Consider the following 21,164-nt stretch of genomic DNA (forward strand, 5'->3'; position numbering starts at 1 on the left):
TAAAACTGACCTTCCTTTGAGCAGATTGAGTTTCTGGAGCATCACATTTGTGGGGTCGATTAAATGCTCAAAATGGCCAGAAAAATGTCTTGACTATATTTTCTATTCATTTTACAACTTATGGTGGTAAATAAAAGTGTGACTTTTCATGGAAAACACAAAATTGTCTGGGTGACCCCAAACTTTTGAACGGTAGTGTAAGTGCGATGCTGTTAACGTCATACTTCCAATTCTACCCAATTTCTCTGCAGGCTTATTTTAATTAACCTGGTCCTTAAATATGTGAGCAATGCTTCAAAGCGTTAGGTGACTGCGTAATTTAGTCGAGTACTCAAACATGAAATGAGTTCCCTGTACATAAAATATAGTCCATTACACACGTGAAATTATTTTGCTTCACAAATGAAATGATCATAACTGGGGAAGCCATGGCCTAATGGTTAGAGAAGCAGCTTGGGGACCAAAAGGTCACCGGTTCAATTCCCTGGACCGGCAGGAATGGCTGACGTGCCCTTGAGCAAGGCACCGGCTGCTCCCCAGGCTGCTCTGGATAAGTGTCTGCTAAATTCCATTAATGTAATAACTCCTGAGCGCTTTTACTCACTGGGACAGCTGAGCAAATGACATGTTTGTTTATAAATAATTTTGTAATAAACTTAAAGAAATGATATCCATATAAATATAACATCAAGTTAGACTGAATGCCTGAAAGTATTCTTTGTTTGCAGTCACATGACTTTTTTTGCCTCCTGGTTCACTTTCGGTTTCCAAATGACGGGCAGCAATCAAAGATGGTGCCCAAGCCGAGTACACATCCGTCATCATCTTGTGGAAAACATTCTACATCTGACTGTTAACGGACTAGAACCAAAAGCAAAATTGAGATATCAGGAAAAATATATATATTAATGCGATGGATTGGACCCCTACAGCTTAAAGACGGACTTTTCAAGCAATTTCAACAACTTTTTTTTTTTAAAGATATTTTTTTGGGCTTTTTTCACCTTTATTATTGGATAGGACAGTGTAGAGACAGGAGAGAGAGACAGGGAGGGATCGGGAAATGACCTCGGGCCGGAATCGAACCCGGGTCCCCGGATTTATGGTATGGCGCCTTATCCACCTGAGCCACGACGCCCCCGATTTCAACAACTTTCTAAGCGTACTTTTTTTGGACATTTCCAGTTATCAGGTTGTCCAAACATCGTTTTACATGAAGAATCAAATGAAAGCTTTCAAAAGTCTTGAAGCCGATAACTTTTTCGTTTGTGGCTGGGTTCATGACACTGGAATAAGACTTGTAAAGGACAATATGGGTCTTATTTTTGAGAGGTTAAATGATGTAAGCTGAAGTGTAGGATGTGATTAGAGTCAGAGCTGCTGTAGGCATTTTTTTTTCCCTTTTCTTTTCATGACATTTCAGATGTAGCTTAGACTTATGAATTGGCATCATTTGGACAACCTGAAAAAATATGTAAACAATTGAGTTTCAGTCGAGGCCGACCTCCAAACTAGTTTCATCAACGGTTTGTTTTATGACATCCAAAAAGTAAGAGAACTCAATATTTATCAATCTTGATTTTAGATCCATAAAGCTGATGAACGTACCTTTTAAGTACCGTATTTTCTGGACTATAGAGCGCACCTGTATATAAGCCGCATCCGCTCTATTTTTTAAAAAAATTTTAAAAAAAGATATACAAGCCGCACCGGGCTATAAGCCGCAGATATCTATGTTGAAAAATTAGATATTTACTGCATGTACAGAACGATTTTGTACTGTAAATGTACATGTATGTACCTGAACAGATTCTTTCCGAACAGTGCCTTTTAACACGGCAGCAACTTTGCTGATTAAAACGGAACAGAACCAAGAGAAAATAACCGGTATTTATTTACCTTCATTTCTCCTGTGTTTGAAACCACAAGTCACTTTAATCATCTTCGCTGGATTTGAAAATAATTACCAGTTAGTAATTTGTCGTGCGTGTTCTATCTGCTAAAGATCTGCTAATTCTTCTTTGCATTGATTTTTCGTCTATCTTATTTTTGATTCTACTTCCGGTTAGAGCGCCCCTAGCGGTGGAAGAAAAATCCACAGAATAGCCGCACCTTTGTATAAGCCGCATGGTTCAAAACCTAGGAAAAAAGTAGCGGCTTATAGTCCAGAAAATACGGTAAGTAATTCAACTTTATCATCAATAATGCCATATGTGCAGGACATACAGAGAATTGAAATTGCGTTTCCCTCTTATCCGCGGTGCAAACAGTAATAAACATGAAATATAAAATATAGGTAAAAGATATAAACTTGTGGCAATCCAGAAAGTATAAATGTGGCAGTGTGAACAGAATTAACGGTATAAATTTAAATGTGACGAATGACAATATAAACAGAATGAACAATGTAAACGGGAACAGCAGTCTGACAGGATAATAGGGCAATATAGCACGATATAAACAGGATTATCAGTATAAATATGGCAGTGATCGCTTTAACAACGCGATCACTGCAAACGCAAGCATGTGGACTCTCGATTCCTTTCGAACACAGTGAACGGTTCACGAGCCGTTTTTCACAGCGTCTTTTTAAGATTTTTCGTTTTCACGCTTGTGCACGACGACTTTTGGTATCCTGTAATACCTTTTGGTCTTTTTCTCGATTTGATCAGTTTGAACATCCAAATACAGAGCAACAATCTGGCATATTCAGAGGCAAAACGCAAGAAACTACTGCAAAGCAATGACTGTAAACGCATACGATGCCTGACCTTCAGCTGGAAATCTGAATACATAATGAGGCAGATCACTACTGCAGGCTTTCGTCTAAACCGGGGAACAGGGGCGCTGCACCCTCTTACCAGGGCTTTGAACCAGTTCAAGGAACGAAAACGAAAACCGGGAACTTTTTCTATTTCACATGGAACAGAAACGAAACCAGAAACTTTATTTTTTATGCTCCGGAACAGAGACGCTTATTAAAAATAATGGTAACCGGTTAATACCGGTTTTTATTTCGTTCCTCAAAGTTTCCGTAGCCTACAAATAAAGTCATTCTTCTCCTGCGCAAGTTTCTATGACCCGCTGGGGTTCACTTCCTGTGTGACATTTGCTGACTGAATGGAGAGAGCGGGAGGGTGGACTACTATCACGTCTCCACATCTTAAATAAGAGGTAAACATTGCAGTCTATCGTTATTCAAAAACGTCAATTTCAAACACGATATCAATATATTTGTCCACGTTAATGAGAGGCTCGCGAACATTAAATGATGTTAACCTCTGTTAGCCTATCAATGCATAGGGCCTGACTAGCCTTTGGTAACACACTAAACGAATTATCTTTCATTTTTGGCACTTTTTCTGTTTGTGTAGATGGGAAGACATACTGAGAATCCAAACAGTCAACATTTGAAATAATTGTTTTGAATTATTTCTTGTCTTATTTAATGAAGGTTGTAATAGAATTAGCCTACATTTGGCTTAAGCTGGATGAGACAGAGACATAATTTTATAGCCATTTGTTAAACAGCTGACAGGGAACGTAATTAACTGTTCCAGGAACGAAATTTTTTTTTTTTGTTCTAACCGGTTCGGGAACGTCTATTTAATGGTGGAACCCAAAACCGGAAACGTTAAAATTCGTTTCTGTTCGGAACGAACCAATAGGAAAAAAAATTCTGGTTCAAAGCCCTGCCTCTTACTCTCGGCGTGCGCCCCCTTATCAAAATGCCGATTGAACCCCAAGTCACACTTGGGCCATGCACTTATATGCTACTGCACAACATGCAATCTTTCTCAAAACGATCTTTTCTCCGTGAAAACATCCCAGCAACACCACGTGACAATGTGTCTGATCATCAAATACGTTATAATTACTCCAAAACTATTCCAATCATAGTAGATACACCGCCAGACGGTGCAAAAACAATCCGAATTGGCGTTTTCCAGACTGAGGCGCCATGTTGTTTACTTGTCGCGGCTGCTCTCGCGAGATTTGACATGGGTTACATACAAGGTCAGCTGACTTGTAGAGTGAGATTTCTCGAGACTGAATGACCTTTCACCCACCAGCGCGGGAGCTTTTGACAGAAGTAGTTCGCGAGTTGTTTTTGTTGACACTTGGGCATTTAAAGATGTCATCCCGCGGCACGAAACGGAAGAAAACCAAAGACTGTCCGGGGCAGAAGAAGATTACCTTTCTTTTTCAATGTTGACAATTTGTTACAATTTCCCTGTCGGATAGCCTCAGAATGTCCCATTGTAGCTAGGGCTGGGTTCAAAAGATTGATTCACGATCCGATATCGATTCACGTTCAAAAAATACGAGATCGATTCAAAAATGTGTGGATCATTCTCTCTCTTCCAGGAGGCTATAGGCACTATTTTCTCGACCGCGCAAGGACCGCTATAAAAAACGGGTGCCGGCAAACGAAACCGAAACTTAAGAACGCGAGATGGCTGAAGCTGCATGGCTAAAATTGCCGCCTGGCCTGAAAGCTGATGTATGGCATTACTTTGGATTCAAACGTTACGAGGACAGAGACGAAGTCGACAGAATAAAAGCAGTGTGCAAACTGTGCCACATAGAGGTAAAATATAGTGGCAATATAACCAATCTCCGCAACCACTTATCCAGGCACCACGCCGACACAGTTTCAGCTAAACCTGCGGCGACTCAAACTGCACTGGAGAAGGCATTTGGTGTTAAATTACATGCACAAACACACATGGGGCTGTTCCTGTCAATGGAGCACTTGCATGTGACGTCACAGCCGATCCAGATTGTGACAGACGCCATCTTGTCGGTCAAACGCCATATTCCGCCTTCTACTTCTACTTCTGGTTCTACTTCTGCTTTTACTTCTACCTTTTCTTCTGGAAAACCCTACTATATACAATTCTACTACAACGGCTGCGGCTACAAGCTCTCCCTACCTGTGCACGTTTATGTTTTTTGTGTGTATTTTTGCGTGTTGTTCGTCTGTACCGGACTTCAATATCCACTACAACCGTATGGACTTACTGGACATTGGTTTCCAGCAGAAAATGACGGTTTGTAGCGATTTCCATCGCATGCACAACATTCCGGACGAGATAGCAAGACCAGCGGGGTCTCCGTGGATTGTTATCGGAAGCAAAGCGAAGGAGGCGGCGCCGGGAGCAGAAGCAAAAGCAAGGCTGCAGGCAGAGCCGGCCTGTTGACTAAGCTCCGAAAACAGCCACTCAGATCTCCACTGCTAAGCCTCTACCTCTCCAACGCCAGATCCATGTAAACAAGACGGACGATTTGGAATTAGCTGGAATTACCTTATTCTATTCTATAATCGGCTGGTCAGTGCTATACTCAATACTTAAGTGACTTACCCATCCAATGAGGATTCTTGTTTACAAGATGCCACATCTGAGTCGCTGACAAATCCTGAATTTCTGTGAAGATAACTGTCCAGAGATTTATAAGCACGCAGTGCTTCACCACTGAACAGCGAGGGAAAGTTAATGAGGTAATTATACATGTCCGGGTATTCCGCTGGCAGTTCAAAATCCGGTCGTGAAAACTACGTCCGGTAAGCCGTAAGGGTCACTAATCTGTAGATCGTTTATTTTAGACATGTATCTAGTTATCTGTTCATTAGAAAAATGAGCCGTGTAGTCCGTCGCTTGAAATTGATCCATTCTGTACACGAGTGCAGCAGTATTCAGCGGTGTTTTTGACCGACAAGATGGCGGTTGTGTACTTTCCGGTCACGTGACTGCAAGATCTCTATAGGGACAGTTTTTACTTTAAAGTGACAATCCAGCAATATCTAAGTAAATCGATATCGAATCGGATCCTGACCTTATGAATCGGAATCGAATCGATCCAGGAAATCTGGATCGATTCCCAGCCCTAATTGTAGCCTCAATTTTTCAAAGGCTTCGCACGGCGGAGGGGGGGGGGAACGGGTTTTTCTAGAAAAACCCCTGCTACTGGAAGGGATGTCTGTTGCAAACAAAGTATTGGCACACTTGACGTGTTGAATGGATTGTTGCCATGTCTTGTGCTCAATAGCCCTGTGAGACAAACATTACAACAGAGGCACACATTTTAACAGAAAATATGCTTTGTATCTGTATTATTTCAAGAGAGATATTGATTTGTGAATTTTGTAACGCATGTTACGACTCGATTGCATATCGAGTAACAGTATTTTTCCATTTAAACTTGTCAAAACACTTGGACTTGTCTATATTAACCTATTCTGATGAAAAATACATTTTATGAAGTATTACTTGGTGATAAGAATATTATTATAAATAAATAAACTCTTGTTAGTGTTTATTAGTTGGTGAGTGTGCAGCTTATTTCTAATCTCAAACTCTGTGCTTAAACATGTGAGCTACTAATGTGTTATACAAGAATTGTGATCTCACTCGCTTGTAGTTTGATACCTGACTGCATATACTACCTTTTTCTTTCTCTTTTGCTTTGTCTTTCTCTTTCCTCGGGGGGAAAAATGGTGTCCGGATGATTTGAAACAAATCCAAACTAAAAGTGACCGAGAGGTGTGGTGCTCGGAGCCCAGGAGAGTGCGAGAAAGCTGGCCTGCTTCTGTGTGGAAGACTTGTGATTTTGTTGTTGTTAGATAGATGAAGTGACAACAAATCATGGTCTGCCCTACAGCACAGGCCCAGGCTCATCTGCCCTCCTGTTTCACTAACCCTGCCCTAACTTTTTCACATTTCATTCTAAACAACTTTGTGTGTGTGTGTGTTTTTTTACATGCCCCAGTTGACATTTTACTACCCCATCACAGTATGATTGTGTAACTCCTTAACAAGTAGCTGTGATATGATTCATAATAAAGTTATTCCACAAAATCGAGTCGTACATGAGCTGATAGCCGACGAGGCGCATACCACCTGAGTTAACTATCAGCCATGTACGATGAGGGTGAGTGGAATAACTGTTTTATTCTATCCACATTCCCTGGATTTTGAGAAACGGAGCATTTTTATTTTTTGCAAATTCGATAAATAAAAAACCTTTCTACAAAACGCCTGACAAAATAATTTCCACTTAGAATGTAAACAAACCAGTGAAGTGAAAAATGCGATAATTCTTGAAAAATCAAAAGATACGTTCTTACCATCAAATAATTTCATTCCATATTTTGTTGCTTGTTTTTGTATTTTTGGGGTTTTGTTTTCGAGTAGTTTTTATTTCGTCCTCAGTTGGTTCAGTAACGCGCAGCCATTTTGTTTTTCTCTACTCACGGTATATGAGCTGATAGCCTAGTAGTAGAGTAGCCAATCCGAGCATACGATTGCTCATATCCAGTGAATGTGGATAGAATAATTAATAATGTACGGCATGGCATGCTGGTGTATGAAAAATCAGTGAAGAGTGCAAGTATGGAGTTACTGTTGGCACACTGAGGATGGTTATTTTCCAATAACAGAATACGTATTTTCCTCTTAGGCCAAACAAAATAATGTGTTTCCTGGGTTTTCAAAACAGGGTAGGTAGGTAGGGGAAAAAAAATAGTTTATCCCAAAAGTTTACGACAAATTTTCTAGGGTAGGTAGGAAAAAGTGAAGTTTCCTCTGAAAACTTTTTTTGCAAAATACTCATTAAATGTTTGCAGCTGATCCCAGAATGTCAGAACTGTGTGATTTTGTTGTAGGAAACAATTGCCGCTTTTCCACTACCAACGCGGCTGAGTTGGGCTGAGTGGGGCTGTTGGAGTTGCATTTCGACTACAACCGCGCTGAACCGTGCTGGCTGGAAGTGGGTGGACACATTGGGTGGAGTTAGCGAAAGTGGGTGGGCGTCACGTGATGTCGTTAGGCGGCGCAAACAGTGACATCAGTGATCTTTTAAGCGGTAGTCTCACGACCTGGATAGTAAACAATAAACATGGAGGACATGGAGTCGTTAGTGTTGCTGGTCTTGGTGCTGTGGCTTGTTGTCACCGACAACGCCAACAGATACTGGCAAGAGCGTATAGATGAGGCGAGGCTTATAAGGCTTCAGAAATTCTCGTAATAAGTAATTCTTCTTCCGGGTTTACGGTGTTTACAGATCCCAGCGTGCTTGCGGGGCGTGTGTGGGCATGTGAGGACACTCCTCCTCACCAGTCAGTGCACAGGGGAGTGTCTCCTCACGCCCCTAGCCCCACTTGGCTCGGTTTGGCTCGCTTCAGCCCCACTCCAAAACCGTGCGAGTTTTGGGTGCTGAGTAGGGCTGAAGCGAGCTGAGTCGTGCTGCTCTGAGGTAGTCGAAACGCGAGCCGTGTCGGGCTGAAGTGAGCTGAAAAAGGGTAGTGGAAAAGGGCCTAATGTTGTAGTTACTCTATAGTTCTTCATTTGGAAATTTTTTTTAATTGTTGTGAATATCTTTTGCATTGAAATCGGCTGATTTGACAAGCAAACATTTCTGTCCACTGTGTCGCTTTTTGTTCCGAGGCGAACCTCCATTTTATAGGCACCCGGAGGAATCGATGAAATATACTGCGCATGTGCAAGCAGTCATTTACATCTGACCCTTCGAGGCATGAACACAAGGGTGGCCAGTTTTTCTACTTAAAAATCTAAGATAATCATCATTGTAACACTAGCAAGAATACGCAGCATTGTTCAGCTATGTATTCGATTGCATCTAACGGTGACCCCTGTCTAGAAATGCTTACAAAATTTGGCTTTGCTGCGACCTTCGGTGTCCGAGTTATAAACGTTTAAAGGTGGGCTGGAGCCATGGATCAAATCAAAACTTAAGTCGCTGAGCAGCGCTTGCACGGTGGTGAATGACTGGCCGAGGCAGCGTCCTACCAGGCCGTGCCCGTGCTGGTTTGAAAGGGCTGGGGTAGAGGGAGGTGCGTGTTGGTTGTCAATTTACTCCTGACGGGCCTCGTGTCTTTCGGCAAATACCGAGTGGTTTATATGACACGCCGTAGCGGTTCTCGTTTGACTTGCCAGGTGGCTACCAAGCAGGTAGGGTCGGGCACGAGAAATAGTTTATCGTGGTCCTAAACAGTTGAAGGGTCGCAGTGTTTTTACAGGGTCGGTCGGGTGACCGGAAACACGTATATTATTTTGTTTGGCCTTATACTGCAACAATTTGTCAACACTAATACTTTTTTTTTAATAAATATGGAATGATGGACTTCTTTTACCTGCCTGTAGTTACGTTTGATACTAATGTGTCATTTAATCCATGCTGTTCTTTTGAATTTCCCTTTGGGATTAATAAATGTCTGTCGTTATAGAATGTCCAGGAAAGCTCTGAAATGAGACCAAAAAAAACCCCCAAAACTTAAGTTGCCATGAAACTGCAAAGCCATTTGTCCTAAAGAATTTTCCATGTCAGAAAATATCCATGTCTCAAAGTGCCCACACTGGAGACTCCTTCCAAAAATGCCGAATAAATCTCTTTGCAAAAAAAATATCAATCCAGGTCCTTCTGAATTTGCTGTTACTATGGAAACTGTTTTTGAATGAGCATGTTGTTAATTATAACCCTTGCAGCTGTATGGTGGTCAGAGATGCTATTCTTTAAAAAATAAAAATAAACGGCACCTTTTGAGCACCTGACAGTTAAACAGTGCTGTGGTGTAAAATATTTTAACGCCATTCTATTCTGATTTGTAGCACAAAATGTAAGTGGTCTGGTTAATGTTGTCTGTATGCCCAATAGAAAGGAGTGTGAAGGGCCTTTTATTTGTTCATGTTGACGATATATATTGAACTGGTGAAAAATTAATATTAACCAGGTGGATAATCTGTGGAAGGAAAAACAACTAATTCTAGTATTTTATAGACTACGTCCACTTGGACATAGCTTCAGATGGCCATAATTCTAACCAGAGGGCCTTCTGGGTGTTCAGAGAAGCCCAAATATATCAGTATTTCAAATGTTATATTTAATTTATTTCATTTGTATAATTTCATTATAATTATTCTCTTCTAATTCAGCCTCATTTCTATCAAATTTGCTTCAGAAATGAAAGGGTTATTGTCCTGAAAACATTAAAATCGAGTTATCCAATGAGAGCGATTTTGTTTGTCGTCTCCAGGCTGAGAAGAGTTTAGAGCTGCTCACTCATTGGCTAGAACTTCATTGCCGTGACAGAAGGCCATGGCAGTGCATGTTTATGTAGTGACAGATGAATTAACCAATCAGATTTTGAGTTATAGTGGGAGGGACCAAAGATTTATCGCCCTTGGCCTTCTCGAGGGCCAGCACAGCAGTGAAGTCACCTTCTAGCCAGTGTAGCGTTCATCAGTAGTTTTAGCAAATGCTAATAAAGCGGTCAAGTCAGTGCTATCGAGAGCAAGTAGCACAGGCTAACGACCGAGAAACCTAAGATTTCTGTCTCCAGACTCTTCTTCCATGCTGCACACTCGCTACAGGATTTTTCATTCATACTCAAGTATTCATTTCCCTCTTGCCCCTTTTCCACCAAAGCAGTTCCAGGGCTGGTTCGGGGCCAGTGCTTAGTTTGGAACCGGGTTTTCTGTTTCCACTGACAAAGAACTGGCTCTGGGGCTAGAAAAACCGGTTCCAGGCTAGCACCAACTCTCTGCTGGGCCAGAGGAAAGAACCGCTTACGTCAGCGGGGGGGGCGGAGTTGTTAAGACCAACAACAATAACAAGACCGCGAAAGATCGCCATTTTTAAGCGACGAGAAGCAGCAGCTGTACAAACGCGAAGTCATCCATTATTATTATTGTTGCCGCTGCTGCTTCTTCCGTGTTGTTTTTGCTTTGATATTCGCGCCAAGGTTTATGTAAACGTAGCGCCGTAACTGACGTATACAGCGACGTAATGACGTGGCTCCACTTAGCACCGCGAGCGATGGAAAAGCAAACTGGTTCTCAGCTGGCTCGCAAGTTGAACGAGTTGTGAACCAGCACCAGCTCCGAACCAGCCCTGGAACTGATTTGGTGGAAAAGGGATATCTGTAATTTACTGTTACTTTTAAAATCAACATCAACAACTACACACAGTGGAGTGACCTGGCAGCCTGCCGCTAATCCCTTGCAAAATCCTTTGCCCTGTTGCTTTTTTGGTGTGTCTGGCTACGTTTTAGCGGAGTTCAAGTCCCAGCTCTAATAGTAACGGTTTGCCACTGATTCTAACTACGTACCAACATGTCAGCTTAGGATCCACATTGTTCAATGCGTGATTTAATGGAGTTGAATAAGAATCCGTTGGTTATTGCTGTGTGTCTGAACTGCGTGTGGTTCTCTTCCAGCGTGAAGCAGTACTCCGGTCGGTTCTTCTAGAGGACAGCAAGCAAAGACGTACTCCCCTGCCCGTTTTCCTTCAGCTTCTTTTCAGAGTCTACATTCCTCTGCCTCTTCAGTAGATGTGCCCCCCTGCTGCTCTCCTAACACTTTAAAGAAAAGGTTTGTAGGGGTGGACGAACGATCTCGGAATTAGCAGAATGAGTGCATCTCGATTCTTTTCCTTCTCGTCTCCTGTGCTTTGGATGCATTGATTTTTCTCCATTTTTGTTGGATTCTTGTAATGTTCTTGTGGCAGTGGGGGTGTGGCCAGGCAGCAGTCTGTGAATGGAGGGCGGGGTCGGGAAGGTAAGTGACCAAGTCATTCCACCTGCTGTTAATTAATGTGTGTGTGTGTGTGTTTTACAGGGAGGGAGCATAAAAGGAGAGAGAGCAGAGAAAAGGCTCTCTCTCCCTGACCACAATGCTTGAGTGAGTAGCAAGCTGAAAAGCTAAATAAAGTGGTTTTGTGTAAACATCAACTCTCGCCTGCTGCGCTTCTGTTCCTTTCGGAGGGTGATAAGTGCTTGATGCTGGTTCTGCTGGGCGGTAGCGAGGGCAAGGATGAGCGAGGACTCCATGGAGTGGTTCCCTTCTGTGCTCCCGGGTTTCAGCACCACTGTAACAGTTCCTGATGTGGGTGGAGCACACAGAAGCACGGCAGGTGAGAGTTGATGTTTACACAAAACCACTTTTTTTTATTTAGCTTTTCAGCTTGCTACTCACTCACACACAAGCGTTGTAGTTGAGGAGAGAGAGCCTTTTCCCTGCTCTCTCCCTGTAACAAACACACACGTTAATTGACAGCAGGTGGAATGACTTAGCCTCTTACCTTCCCCGACCCCGCCCTCCATTCACAGACTGCTGCTTGGCCACGCCCCCGCTGCCACAGTTCTGTGATTTTAGCAGAGCTGTGTAATATCCACATTTAGCCTGAGCATGCCTGATTTGTCTAACAATTCAGAATGTAACCTTTTGGTAATTCTTTGTGTTTTTACTATTTTATTTTCCCCTTTTGCCATTTTTATAATTTCTTGAAAGAAAAGTTGAAATGTCAATGTAAGTGTCCAGCTGAGTTTTAAAGTCTTGGCATCTTTATTTAATGAGCTGCAACGAATGTTTGGGGGTGAATATGAAGTTGAAATGTAGAGAATAAAAAATTTTTTTTTTCCTGTTTTGATTGGCTATGGACTGGCTGTAATCTCACTGATTTTCAGGATCCATTTAATCATCAAAGCTTGTTTTGTACGTCAGTTTCTACGCTTTTTTAACATTTTAGATTGGGTCTCTTCAAAACACTGATCAGCTCTAGAGAGGGGTTTGAAAACAAAAAAAGAACTTCTGTAAAGGTCTCCCAGTGTTCTCATCCCCAGTCCCTGTTCTCTGGTGTCTGTGTAGAATGTGCTGTGAGTCTGAGTAATAAAGTCTGTGCCACTTTTTATTAAAAATGCATTCCTATCTTTTCTCTGGTGTTGATTCAGTTTTAACAGTCGCACTGGTACGTGTGTCGTTCCCCCCAATGATCATGCTCAATTACACTCTAGCTGCTGCAGTATGCAGATCTAGGCGGAGTATTGCTTCAAGTGACCTGAAATCTTTCCTAGTTCAAATGTGGAAGTGGTTTTTGCTTTTAGTATCATTCTTGTGTGAATGTGAGACAAAATAAAGGAAGGAAGGAATGAGTGAAGGACGGCTATTAAAAGTCCTGTTCTAACTTGAATGACAAGGTGTATTTTTTTTTTTTTTTTTTTTTGTGATGTGGGCCCATCATACTCCACATAGCTCAAATAGGTTGAGAAGGTTTCTGATATCTGCACTGAAATGAAGCCATAAATGATTTTATATTAATGCTTGAAATGCGATATGAAGGTATTGCCTGTAATTCTTGATATGAGAAGAACGTGCTACACTGAAAAGCAAAACCATTACATTGTTGGTATGTTACTCTATATCTAAGATTTTAAATAATGAAACCCTGAGTTTTTTCATAAATTAATTCAATTACATTGCATGCCACTTTCATTAGTACAGTGCAGAAGTGTCACACTGAAATGCAATCACTGTTCAGTCACCTACAGGAGTGTGACTTTATTTGGAGAAGATATAAAGACCCTGAAAGCATCATTCTCCAGGAGGAGTTACCATCCATATAAAGAAATGCCCTTTCCAGGCTCATTGTGCGCGTGCTTTGCTTCTTAACTCGAAATCCTTAATCATCAAGCTTTTAGGAATTACGAAGTAAAACATATTTAACATTAAACTACTTAGAGCAAAAGTTGGAGCTATGCCATCAAATTTCTTAGACTTTCCTGTTCACCTGTCAGGGGCTCCCAAAGTGTTTCACTGGCACCCCTTGTGCTACCGGATTTGCAATTTTCAGGTCCTGCTACTCTGGATTCATGCCAATTTCCTGCCTTTTACCAATAAATCACACACACAAGCTACTAAGAGCACCCCCTTGTGGAGGATCTCCAACCTGCTAAACATTAAACAGGAGTTTGTCCCTGAGGTTCTTTACATCTCAACAGTTTGGAGGCGGTTCCTTCATGTGTAGACTACAGATTAATCAGAATTGCTTCATATGCTCATGATTAAAGCTTGCTGCCCTCATGTCGAAGGAAAATGGTTCTTCAATAGTTCTTTTGAGAGTTAAAAGGTTCTTGGCTTCATAGTAAGGTAAGGCAAATCTGTTTAACCTAAAAATGTTATAGCTGACTGTTGTGTTTGCAGGACCACTTTTCCCAGCAATGCTAGCATCAAGCACAAAAACAACAATGGCAGACTACTGGGTTAGACAGACAAGATGCTACACTAGCTTTTTTTTTTTTTAAAAGGGCGATCACAAAGTTTTAGTTGGTCTTGTTGGTCCTGACAATCCTACCTCAACCCCTGATGCAAGTGGTTCTAGATTCTAGACCAGCAAAGTGTTGTTGCTGCTCTGGAACCAGGTTTCTTAGCTGTCACAATGTGAAAAATGGTTCAAGATTAGGCACTGGCTCCCAACCAACCTTTGAAGTGCCTTGTCGGAAAAGGGGTCTTAGTTCGAAGGAAGTGAAATGGTAGTTACGGCATATAAAAACATTTGCTGGTCTAGAATCAAGCAATTCTTGGTTCTAGACCAGCAAGGTGTTGGTGCTGTTCTGGAACCATTTCTTTGCTGTCACAATGTGAAAAATGGTTCAAGATTAGGCACTGGCTCCCAACCGACCTTCAAAGTACCTTGGTGGAAAAGGGGTCTTCGTTTGAAGGAAGTGAAATGGTAATGTTGCGGCATATAAAAACATTTGCTGGTCTAGAATCAAGCAGTTCTTGGTTCTAGACCAGCAAGGTGTTGGCGCTGTTCTGGAACCAAATTTCTTTGCTGTAACAATGTGAAAAATGGTTCAAGATTAGGCATTGGCTCACAACCGACCTTTGAAGTGACTTGGTGGAAAAGGGGTCTTAGTTTGAAGGAAGTGAAATGGTAATGTTACGGCATATAAAACACATTTGCTGGTCTAGAACCAAGCAGTTCTTGGTTCTAGACCAGCAAAGCGTTGGAGCTGCTCTGCTGTCACAATGTGAAAAATGGTTCAAGATGAGGCATTGGCTCCCAACTGACCTTCAAAGTACCTTGGTGGAAAAGGGGTCTTAGTTTGAAGAAAGTGAAATGGTAATGTTACGGCATATTAAAACATTTGCTGGTCTAGAACCAAGCAGTTCTTGGTTCTAGACCAGCAAGGTGTTGGTGCTGTTCTGGAACCAGGTTTCTTGGCTGTCAAAACGTGAAAAATGGTTCAAGATTAGGCACCCACCGACCTTCAAAGTACCTTGGTGGAAAAGGGGTCTGAGTTCGAAGGAAGTGAAATGGTAATGTTACGGCATATAAAAACATTCTATACAATGGTGTCCTAGGGCGGCACGGTGGTGTAGTGGTTAGCGCTGTCGCCTCACAGCAAGAAGGTCCGGGTTCGAGCCCCGTGGCCAGCGAGGGCCTTTCTGTGTGGAGTTTGCATGTTCTCCCCGTGTCCGCGTGGGTTTCCTCCGGGTGCTCCGGTTTCCCCCACAGTCCAAAGACATGCAGGTTAGGTTAACTGGTGACTCTAAATTGAGCGTAGGTGTGAATGTGAATGGTTGTCTGTGTCTATGTGTCAGCCCTGTGATGACCTGGCGACTTGTCCAGGGTGTACCCTGCCTTTCGCCCGTAGTCAGCTGGGATAGGCTCCAGCTTGCCTGCGACCCTGTAGAACAGGATAAAGCGGCTACAGATAATGAGATGAGACAATGGTGTCCTTCCAACTTTGTAGCAACAGTTTGGTCAAAAGCCCTATATCTGCATGTTCAGCTTTAGACTTAAGATGGCAGCAGTGTTCACTGTCAGAGAGTGAGTGATAATAAAAGTCAGAATAATGTATGAACAAATTATAGTTAGACAAGTAACAAGACAAGTTATATCATATGTAATGTATTTTGGATTAAAGTTGATTTGTGAACGAGGAAAACCCAGGCTAGCTTGGTCATCTGTGTGTGAGAAGATGAGTTGTTGTAGTGGACTGTTTTTATCACTTAGGTGGCTGGAAACACACCAACCATTAAAGTGCCATTCCACCATTGGATGTATTCTTTGGCATAAAATACAATATATTTTATGACAACATGACTAGACAGAGAATTCTTTTAGCTTCAAAATGATATAGCAAACATAATTTTTTGACAACGACAAGTATATTAATTTTGCGACCAAAGTCACCTACCCTTTTAATTTCCGCGCGTGATGTCATTGGCAGGTTCCCCTTCTTGTGTACCACATGTCGGTCTATTTTTAGACCAGGAAACCCCCAAAGTGAGAGTGTCATTTCTCCTCGTATATGGGGGCCAAAAAAATTGCGAAAAATTGAGTTAATCTTTCAGTTAGCTAGATTTATTGGTATTATTTTTATCGCGTTCTATCCGCCATTGCTGATAATATGTGCCACGTCACGTGGTACACAAGAAGGGGAACCTGCCGATGACATCACGTGCGGAAATTAAAAGGGTAGTTGACTTTGGTCGCAAAATTAATATACTTGTCGTTGTCAAAAAATTATGTTTGATATATTTTGAAGCGGGGCGGCACGGTGGTGTAGTGGTTAGCGCTGTCGCCTCACAGCAAGAAGGTCCGGGTTCGAGCCCCGTGGCCGGTGAGGGCCTTTCTGTGCGGAGTTTGCATGTTCTCCCCGTGTCCGCGTGGGTTTCCTCCGGGTGCTCCGGTTTCCCCCACAGTCCAAAGACATGCAGGTTAGGTTAACTGGTGACTCTAAATTGACGGTAGGTGTGAATGTGAGTATGAATGGTTGTCTGTGTCTATTGCCGCTTTTCCACTACAAACGCGGCTGAGTCGGGCTGAGCCGTGCCGTGCTGAGTCGGGCTGAGCGGGGCTGTTGGAGTTGCATTTCAACTACAACCGCGCTGAACCGTGCTGGCTGGAAGTGGGTGGACACATTGGGTGGAGTTAGCGAAAGTGGGTGGTCAGGTGATGTCACTGTTTGCGCTGCTTAACGACATCAGTGATCTTTTAAGCGGTAGTCTCACGACCCGAATAGTAAACAATAAACATGGAGGACATGGAGTCGTTAGTGTTGCTGGTCTTGGTGCTGTGGCTTGTTGTCACCGACAATGCGGACAAATACTGGCAAGATCGTATAGATGAGGCGAGGCGCATAAGGAAATTCAGAAATTCTCGTAAGTCTTCTCCTTCCGGGTTTGCGGTGTTTACAGATCCCAGCGTGCTCGCGGGGCGTGTGTGGGCATGTGAGGACACTCTTCCTCACCAATCAGTGCACAGGGGAGTGTCTGCTCACGCCCCCAGCCTCACTCGGCACGGTTTGGCTCGCTTCAGCCCCACTCCAAAACCGTGCGAGTTTTAGGGGCTAAGCAGGGCTGAAGCGAGCTGAGTCGTGCTGGTTTTTGGTAGTCGAAACGCGAGCCGTGTCGGGCTGAAGTGAGCTGAAAAAGGGTAGTGGAAAAGGGCCATATGTGTCAGCCCTGTGATGACCTGGCGACTTGTCCAGGGTGTACCCCGCCTTTCGCCCGTAGTCAGCTGGGATAGACTCCAGCTCGCCTGCGACCCTGTAGAACAGGATAAAGCGGCTACAGATAATGAGATGAGATATTTTGAAGCTAAAAGATTTCTCTATCTCGTGATACCATTTATATATGTTGTCAAAATATATTGTATTTTATGCCAAAGAATACATCCAATGGTGGAATGGCACTTTAATAACCATAGAGATTACTGAGACTAAGTGTTTGAGAGAAGTTTGAAATAATGAAGTCAAGGTTGGTGTAGTGAGCAGGTCTTTTGCTGTGGTTTTTTTTTTTTTTTGTATGGAACTACTGCTTCCTCTCTGACAGGGACGTCACATGGTGGCAGGCAGGCAGGGAGGAGTGGAGTGGAGTGGAGTGGAGTGGAGTGGAGTGGATGATGCAGCCTGTAATGCAATTACATATGGAAGAGCTGAAAGCAAATGCACTCGGAGTGGAATGTACCAGATTGCGGATGCACGGAAATCTTTTCATTAAGTAATTCAGCGTGGACGGATTTAAGTCGTCGTTGATGTTTTTTCCACCAACATGACCCACGTACACGCCTAGAGATGTTTTTCCTGTAACAGAACAGTTCCAGTGTGGTGGTCGGAAGGGAATTGTGAATAGTGAAACTCCGCCATATTCAGCTTTTTACCACCACGCCCGGAGAGACACACACAGTCCATGATTTCAAGGCTTTTTTGGATTCTACAAACGATTTCTTGAAGTGTATTCAAGCTTGTGGAGGATTACAGCACTTGGAATGGTTATACACAAGGATCCAAAGCGTTTAAAATGATAAAGGTTTAAAAAGAGAGAGGGCTGTGATCTGTTGCTTGTAATTTCTGAGGTGTTCATTTGTTTTTCTTTATATCCATAGCTATATATATATATATATATATATATATATATATATATTCCTGCGCGCCTGTTATCTTATCGCCTCAGGTTGGGGTCGTGTTTGTTTATTTAAAATAAAACCCCGTCAGTATAAAGAATTCTATATTTTTGTTTATGAAATTGCGTCGACGTTTCATGAATCTTCCCACTTCTTCTCTTTCTCCTCCTCCGCTGCTGTTCTCCACTTTGGACTGACAAACTACAGGAGAACTCGCCTTTAGTTTTTCTTCTTCTTCTTCGTTTTCCTCCTCCTCCTCCTCTTCTTCTTCTTCGTGTGCTTCACGTGCGCTTAATTGTCACCACCCAGATTTTCAGTGTCTTCAATGGAATTGCTGAGAAACTTCTAAACAAACCATTTAAGGAGGAAAACCCGGTCATTTTTCATTTCGTGGAAAAAAAAGAAAGAGAGAATGACTCTGGACTCCATAATGGCGTGCTGCCTGAGTGAAGAGGCGAAGGAGGCGAGGCGGATCAACGACGAGATCGAGAGGCAGCTCCGCCGGGATAAGAAGGACTCCCGCCGCGAGCTCAAGCTGCTGCTGCTCGGTGAGAGAGAGAGAGAGGGAGAGAGAGAAAAGAAATGAAGAAATCATGTCTGAGTGGCTTTAATGGGTTGTAGGTTTTTATGCAAAACTCGTGTGCAGTGTGGCTTTAAAAAGCGGGCGAATGCAAAACGCTTTAATTGTTCGGACTGGGGTGTGTTTACACTGAGGTTTCTCCGAATTATCAGATTTTGTCTCAGAACTTTTTTTTTCCTTTCTCTTTCTCATAATAGTGGTGAGATCCTGCCTCATCTCATCTCATCTCATCTAATCTCATAATTATGATTTTCTATCTCACTCACGATAATGACTTGGTATCATTATAACTCTGATTGAAGTTATAATTGAGATACTTTCTCACAAGTCATTATGAGATAATAATAATCTCAGAATTATGACTTAATATGGGAGGATTTCAGTCTTATGAGAGATTCGTTATTATGAGATACTATGTCATAATTGAGATTCATGATGAGATAGTGTCTCGATTATGACTTGCTATCTCATAATTATGATTTTCTATCTCACTCACAATAATGGCTTGGTATCATATAACTCAGAAATTATAATTGAGATACTTTCTCACAAGTCATTATGAGATAATAATCTCAGAATTATGACTTGATATGGGAGGATTTCAGTCTTATGAGAGATTCGTTATTATGAGATACTAAGTCATAATTGAGATTCATGATGAGATAGTGTCTCGATTATGACTTGCTATCTCATAATTATGATTGTCTATCTCACAATAATGACTTGGTATCATATAACTCTGATTGAAGTTATAATTGAGATACTTTCTCACAAGTCATTATGAGATAATAATAATCTCAGAATTATGACTTAAGACTGAAATCCTCCCATATTAAGTCATAATTCTGAGATTATTATTATCTCATAATGACTTGTGAGAAAGTATCTCAATTATAACTTCAGAGTTATAATGATACCAAGTCGTCATTGTGAGAGAAAATCATAATTATAAGATAGCAAGTCATAATCGAGACACTCTCATCATGAATCTCAATTATGACTTAGTATCTCATAATAACGAATCTCTCATAAGACTGAAATCCTCCCATATTAAGTCATAATTCTGAGATTATTATTATTATTATTATGATGATGACTTATGAGAAAGTATCTCAATTATAATTTCTGAGTTATATGATACCAAGTCATTATCGGGAGTGAGATAGAAAATCATAATTATAAGATAGCAAGTCATAATCGAGACACTATCTTATAATTATGATTTTCTATCTCACTCCCGATAATGACTTGGTATCATATAACTCAGAAATTATAATTGAGATACTTTCTCATAAGTCATCATCATAATAATAATAATAATAATAATCTCAGAATTATGACTTAATATGGGAGGATTTCAGTCTTATGAGAGATTCGTTATTATGAGATACTAAGTCATAATTGAGATTCATGATGAGATAGTGTCTCGATTATGACTTGCTATCTTATAATTGATTTTCTATCTCACTCACAATAATAACTTGGTATCATATAACTCTGAAGTTATATTTGAGATACTTTCTCATAAGTCATTATGAGATGATAATCTCAGAATTATTACTTAATATGGGAGGTTTTCAGTCTTATGAGAGATTCGTTATTATGAGAGCACGTCGTTATTATGAGATACGAAGTCATAATTGAGATTCATGATGAGATAGTGTCTCAATTATGACTTGCTATCTCATAATTATGATTTTCTATCTCGCAGCGAGATGCTGTCTCACTCAAGAATGACTTGGTATCATATAACTCTGATTTAAGTTCTCATAATAATGACTGAGCAAGTTATAATTGAGATTTTCTCACAAGTCATTATGAGAATAATAATAATAATTAATAATAATCTCAGAATTATGACTTAATATGGGAGGTTTTCAGTCTTATGAGAAATTCGTTATGAGATAGCAAGTCGGTATTATGAGATACTAAGTCATAATTGAGATTCATGATGAGATAGTGTCTCAATTATGAATTTTTATCTCATAATTGATTTTCTATCTCACTCACAATAATAACTTGGTATCATATAACTCTGAAGTTATATTTGAGATACTTTCTCATAAGTCGTTATGAGATGATGATGATCGCAGAATTATGACTTAATATGGGAGGTTTTCAGTCTTATGAGAAATTCGTTATGAGATAGCAAGTCGGTATTATGAGATACTAAGTCATAATTGAGATTCATGATGAGATAGTGTCTCAATTATGAATTTTTATCTCATAATTATGATTTTCTATCTCACTCACAATAATAACTTGGTATCATATAACTCTGAAGTTATATTTGAGATACTTTCTCATAAGTCGTTATGAGATGATGATGATCGCAGAATTATGACTTAATATGGGAGGTTTTCAGTCTTATGAG

General features: G+C 41.3%; 2 protein-coding genes across 5 annotated transcripts in view; both read left to right on the top strand.

Moving 5' to 3' along the window:
- The window catches only part of hnrpkl (heterogeneous nuclear ribonucleoprotein K, like), a 36,188-nt gene extending 23,473 nt beyond the window's left edge, over positions 1–12,715 (top strand). For all 4 annotated transcript variants that reach the window (XM_060912774.1, XM_060912773.1, XM_060912772.1 and 1 more), the window contains exon 16: positions 11,237–12,715. In XM_060912774.1, the coding sequence (XP_060768757.1) occupies positions 11,237–11,267 (31 nt within the window). In that variant the 3' untranslated portion in view covers positions 11,268–12,715. The remainder of the gene's footprint in view (positions 1–11,236) is intronic.
- A 4,963-nt stretch (positions 12,716–17,678) lies between these two features.
- The window catches only part of LOC132875714 (guanine nucleotide-binding protein G(q) subunit alpha), a 33,361-nt gene continuing 29,875 nt past the window's right edge, over positions 17,679–21,164 (top strand). The window contains exon 1 of the mRNA XM_060912694.1: positions 17,679–18,758. Coding sequence (XP_060768677.1) covers positions 18,623–18,758 — 136 coding nt within the window. The 5' untranslated portion in view covers positions 17,679–18,622. The remainder of the gene's footprint in view (positions 18,759–21,164) is intronic.

This window comes from Neoarius graeffei, chromosome 28 (genome assembly GCF_027579695.1).
Source record: "Neoarius graeffei isolate fNeoGra1 chromosome 28, fNeoGra1.pri, whole genome shotgun sequence".
Taxonomy (NCBI): domain Eukaryota; kingdom Metazoa; phylum Chordata; class Actinopteri; order Siluriformes; family Ariidae; genus Neoarius; species Neoarius graeffei.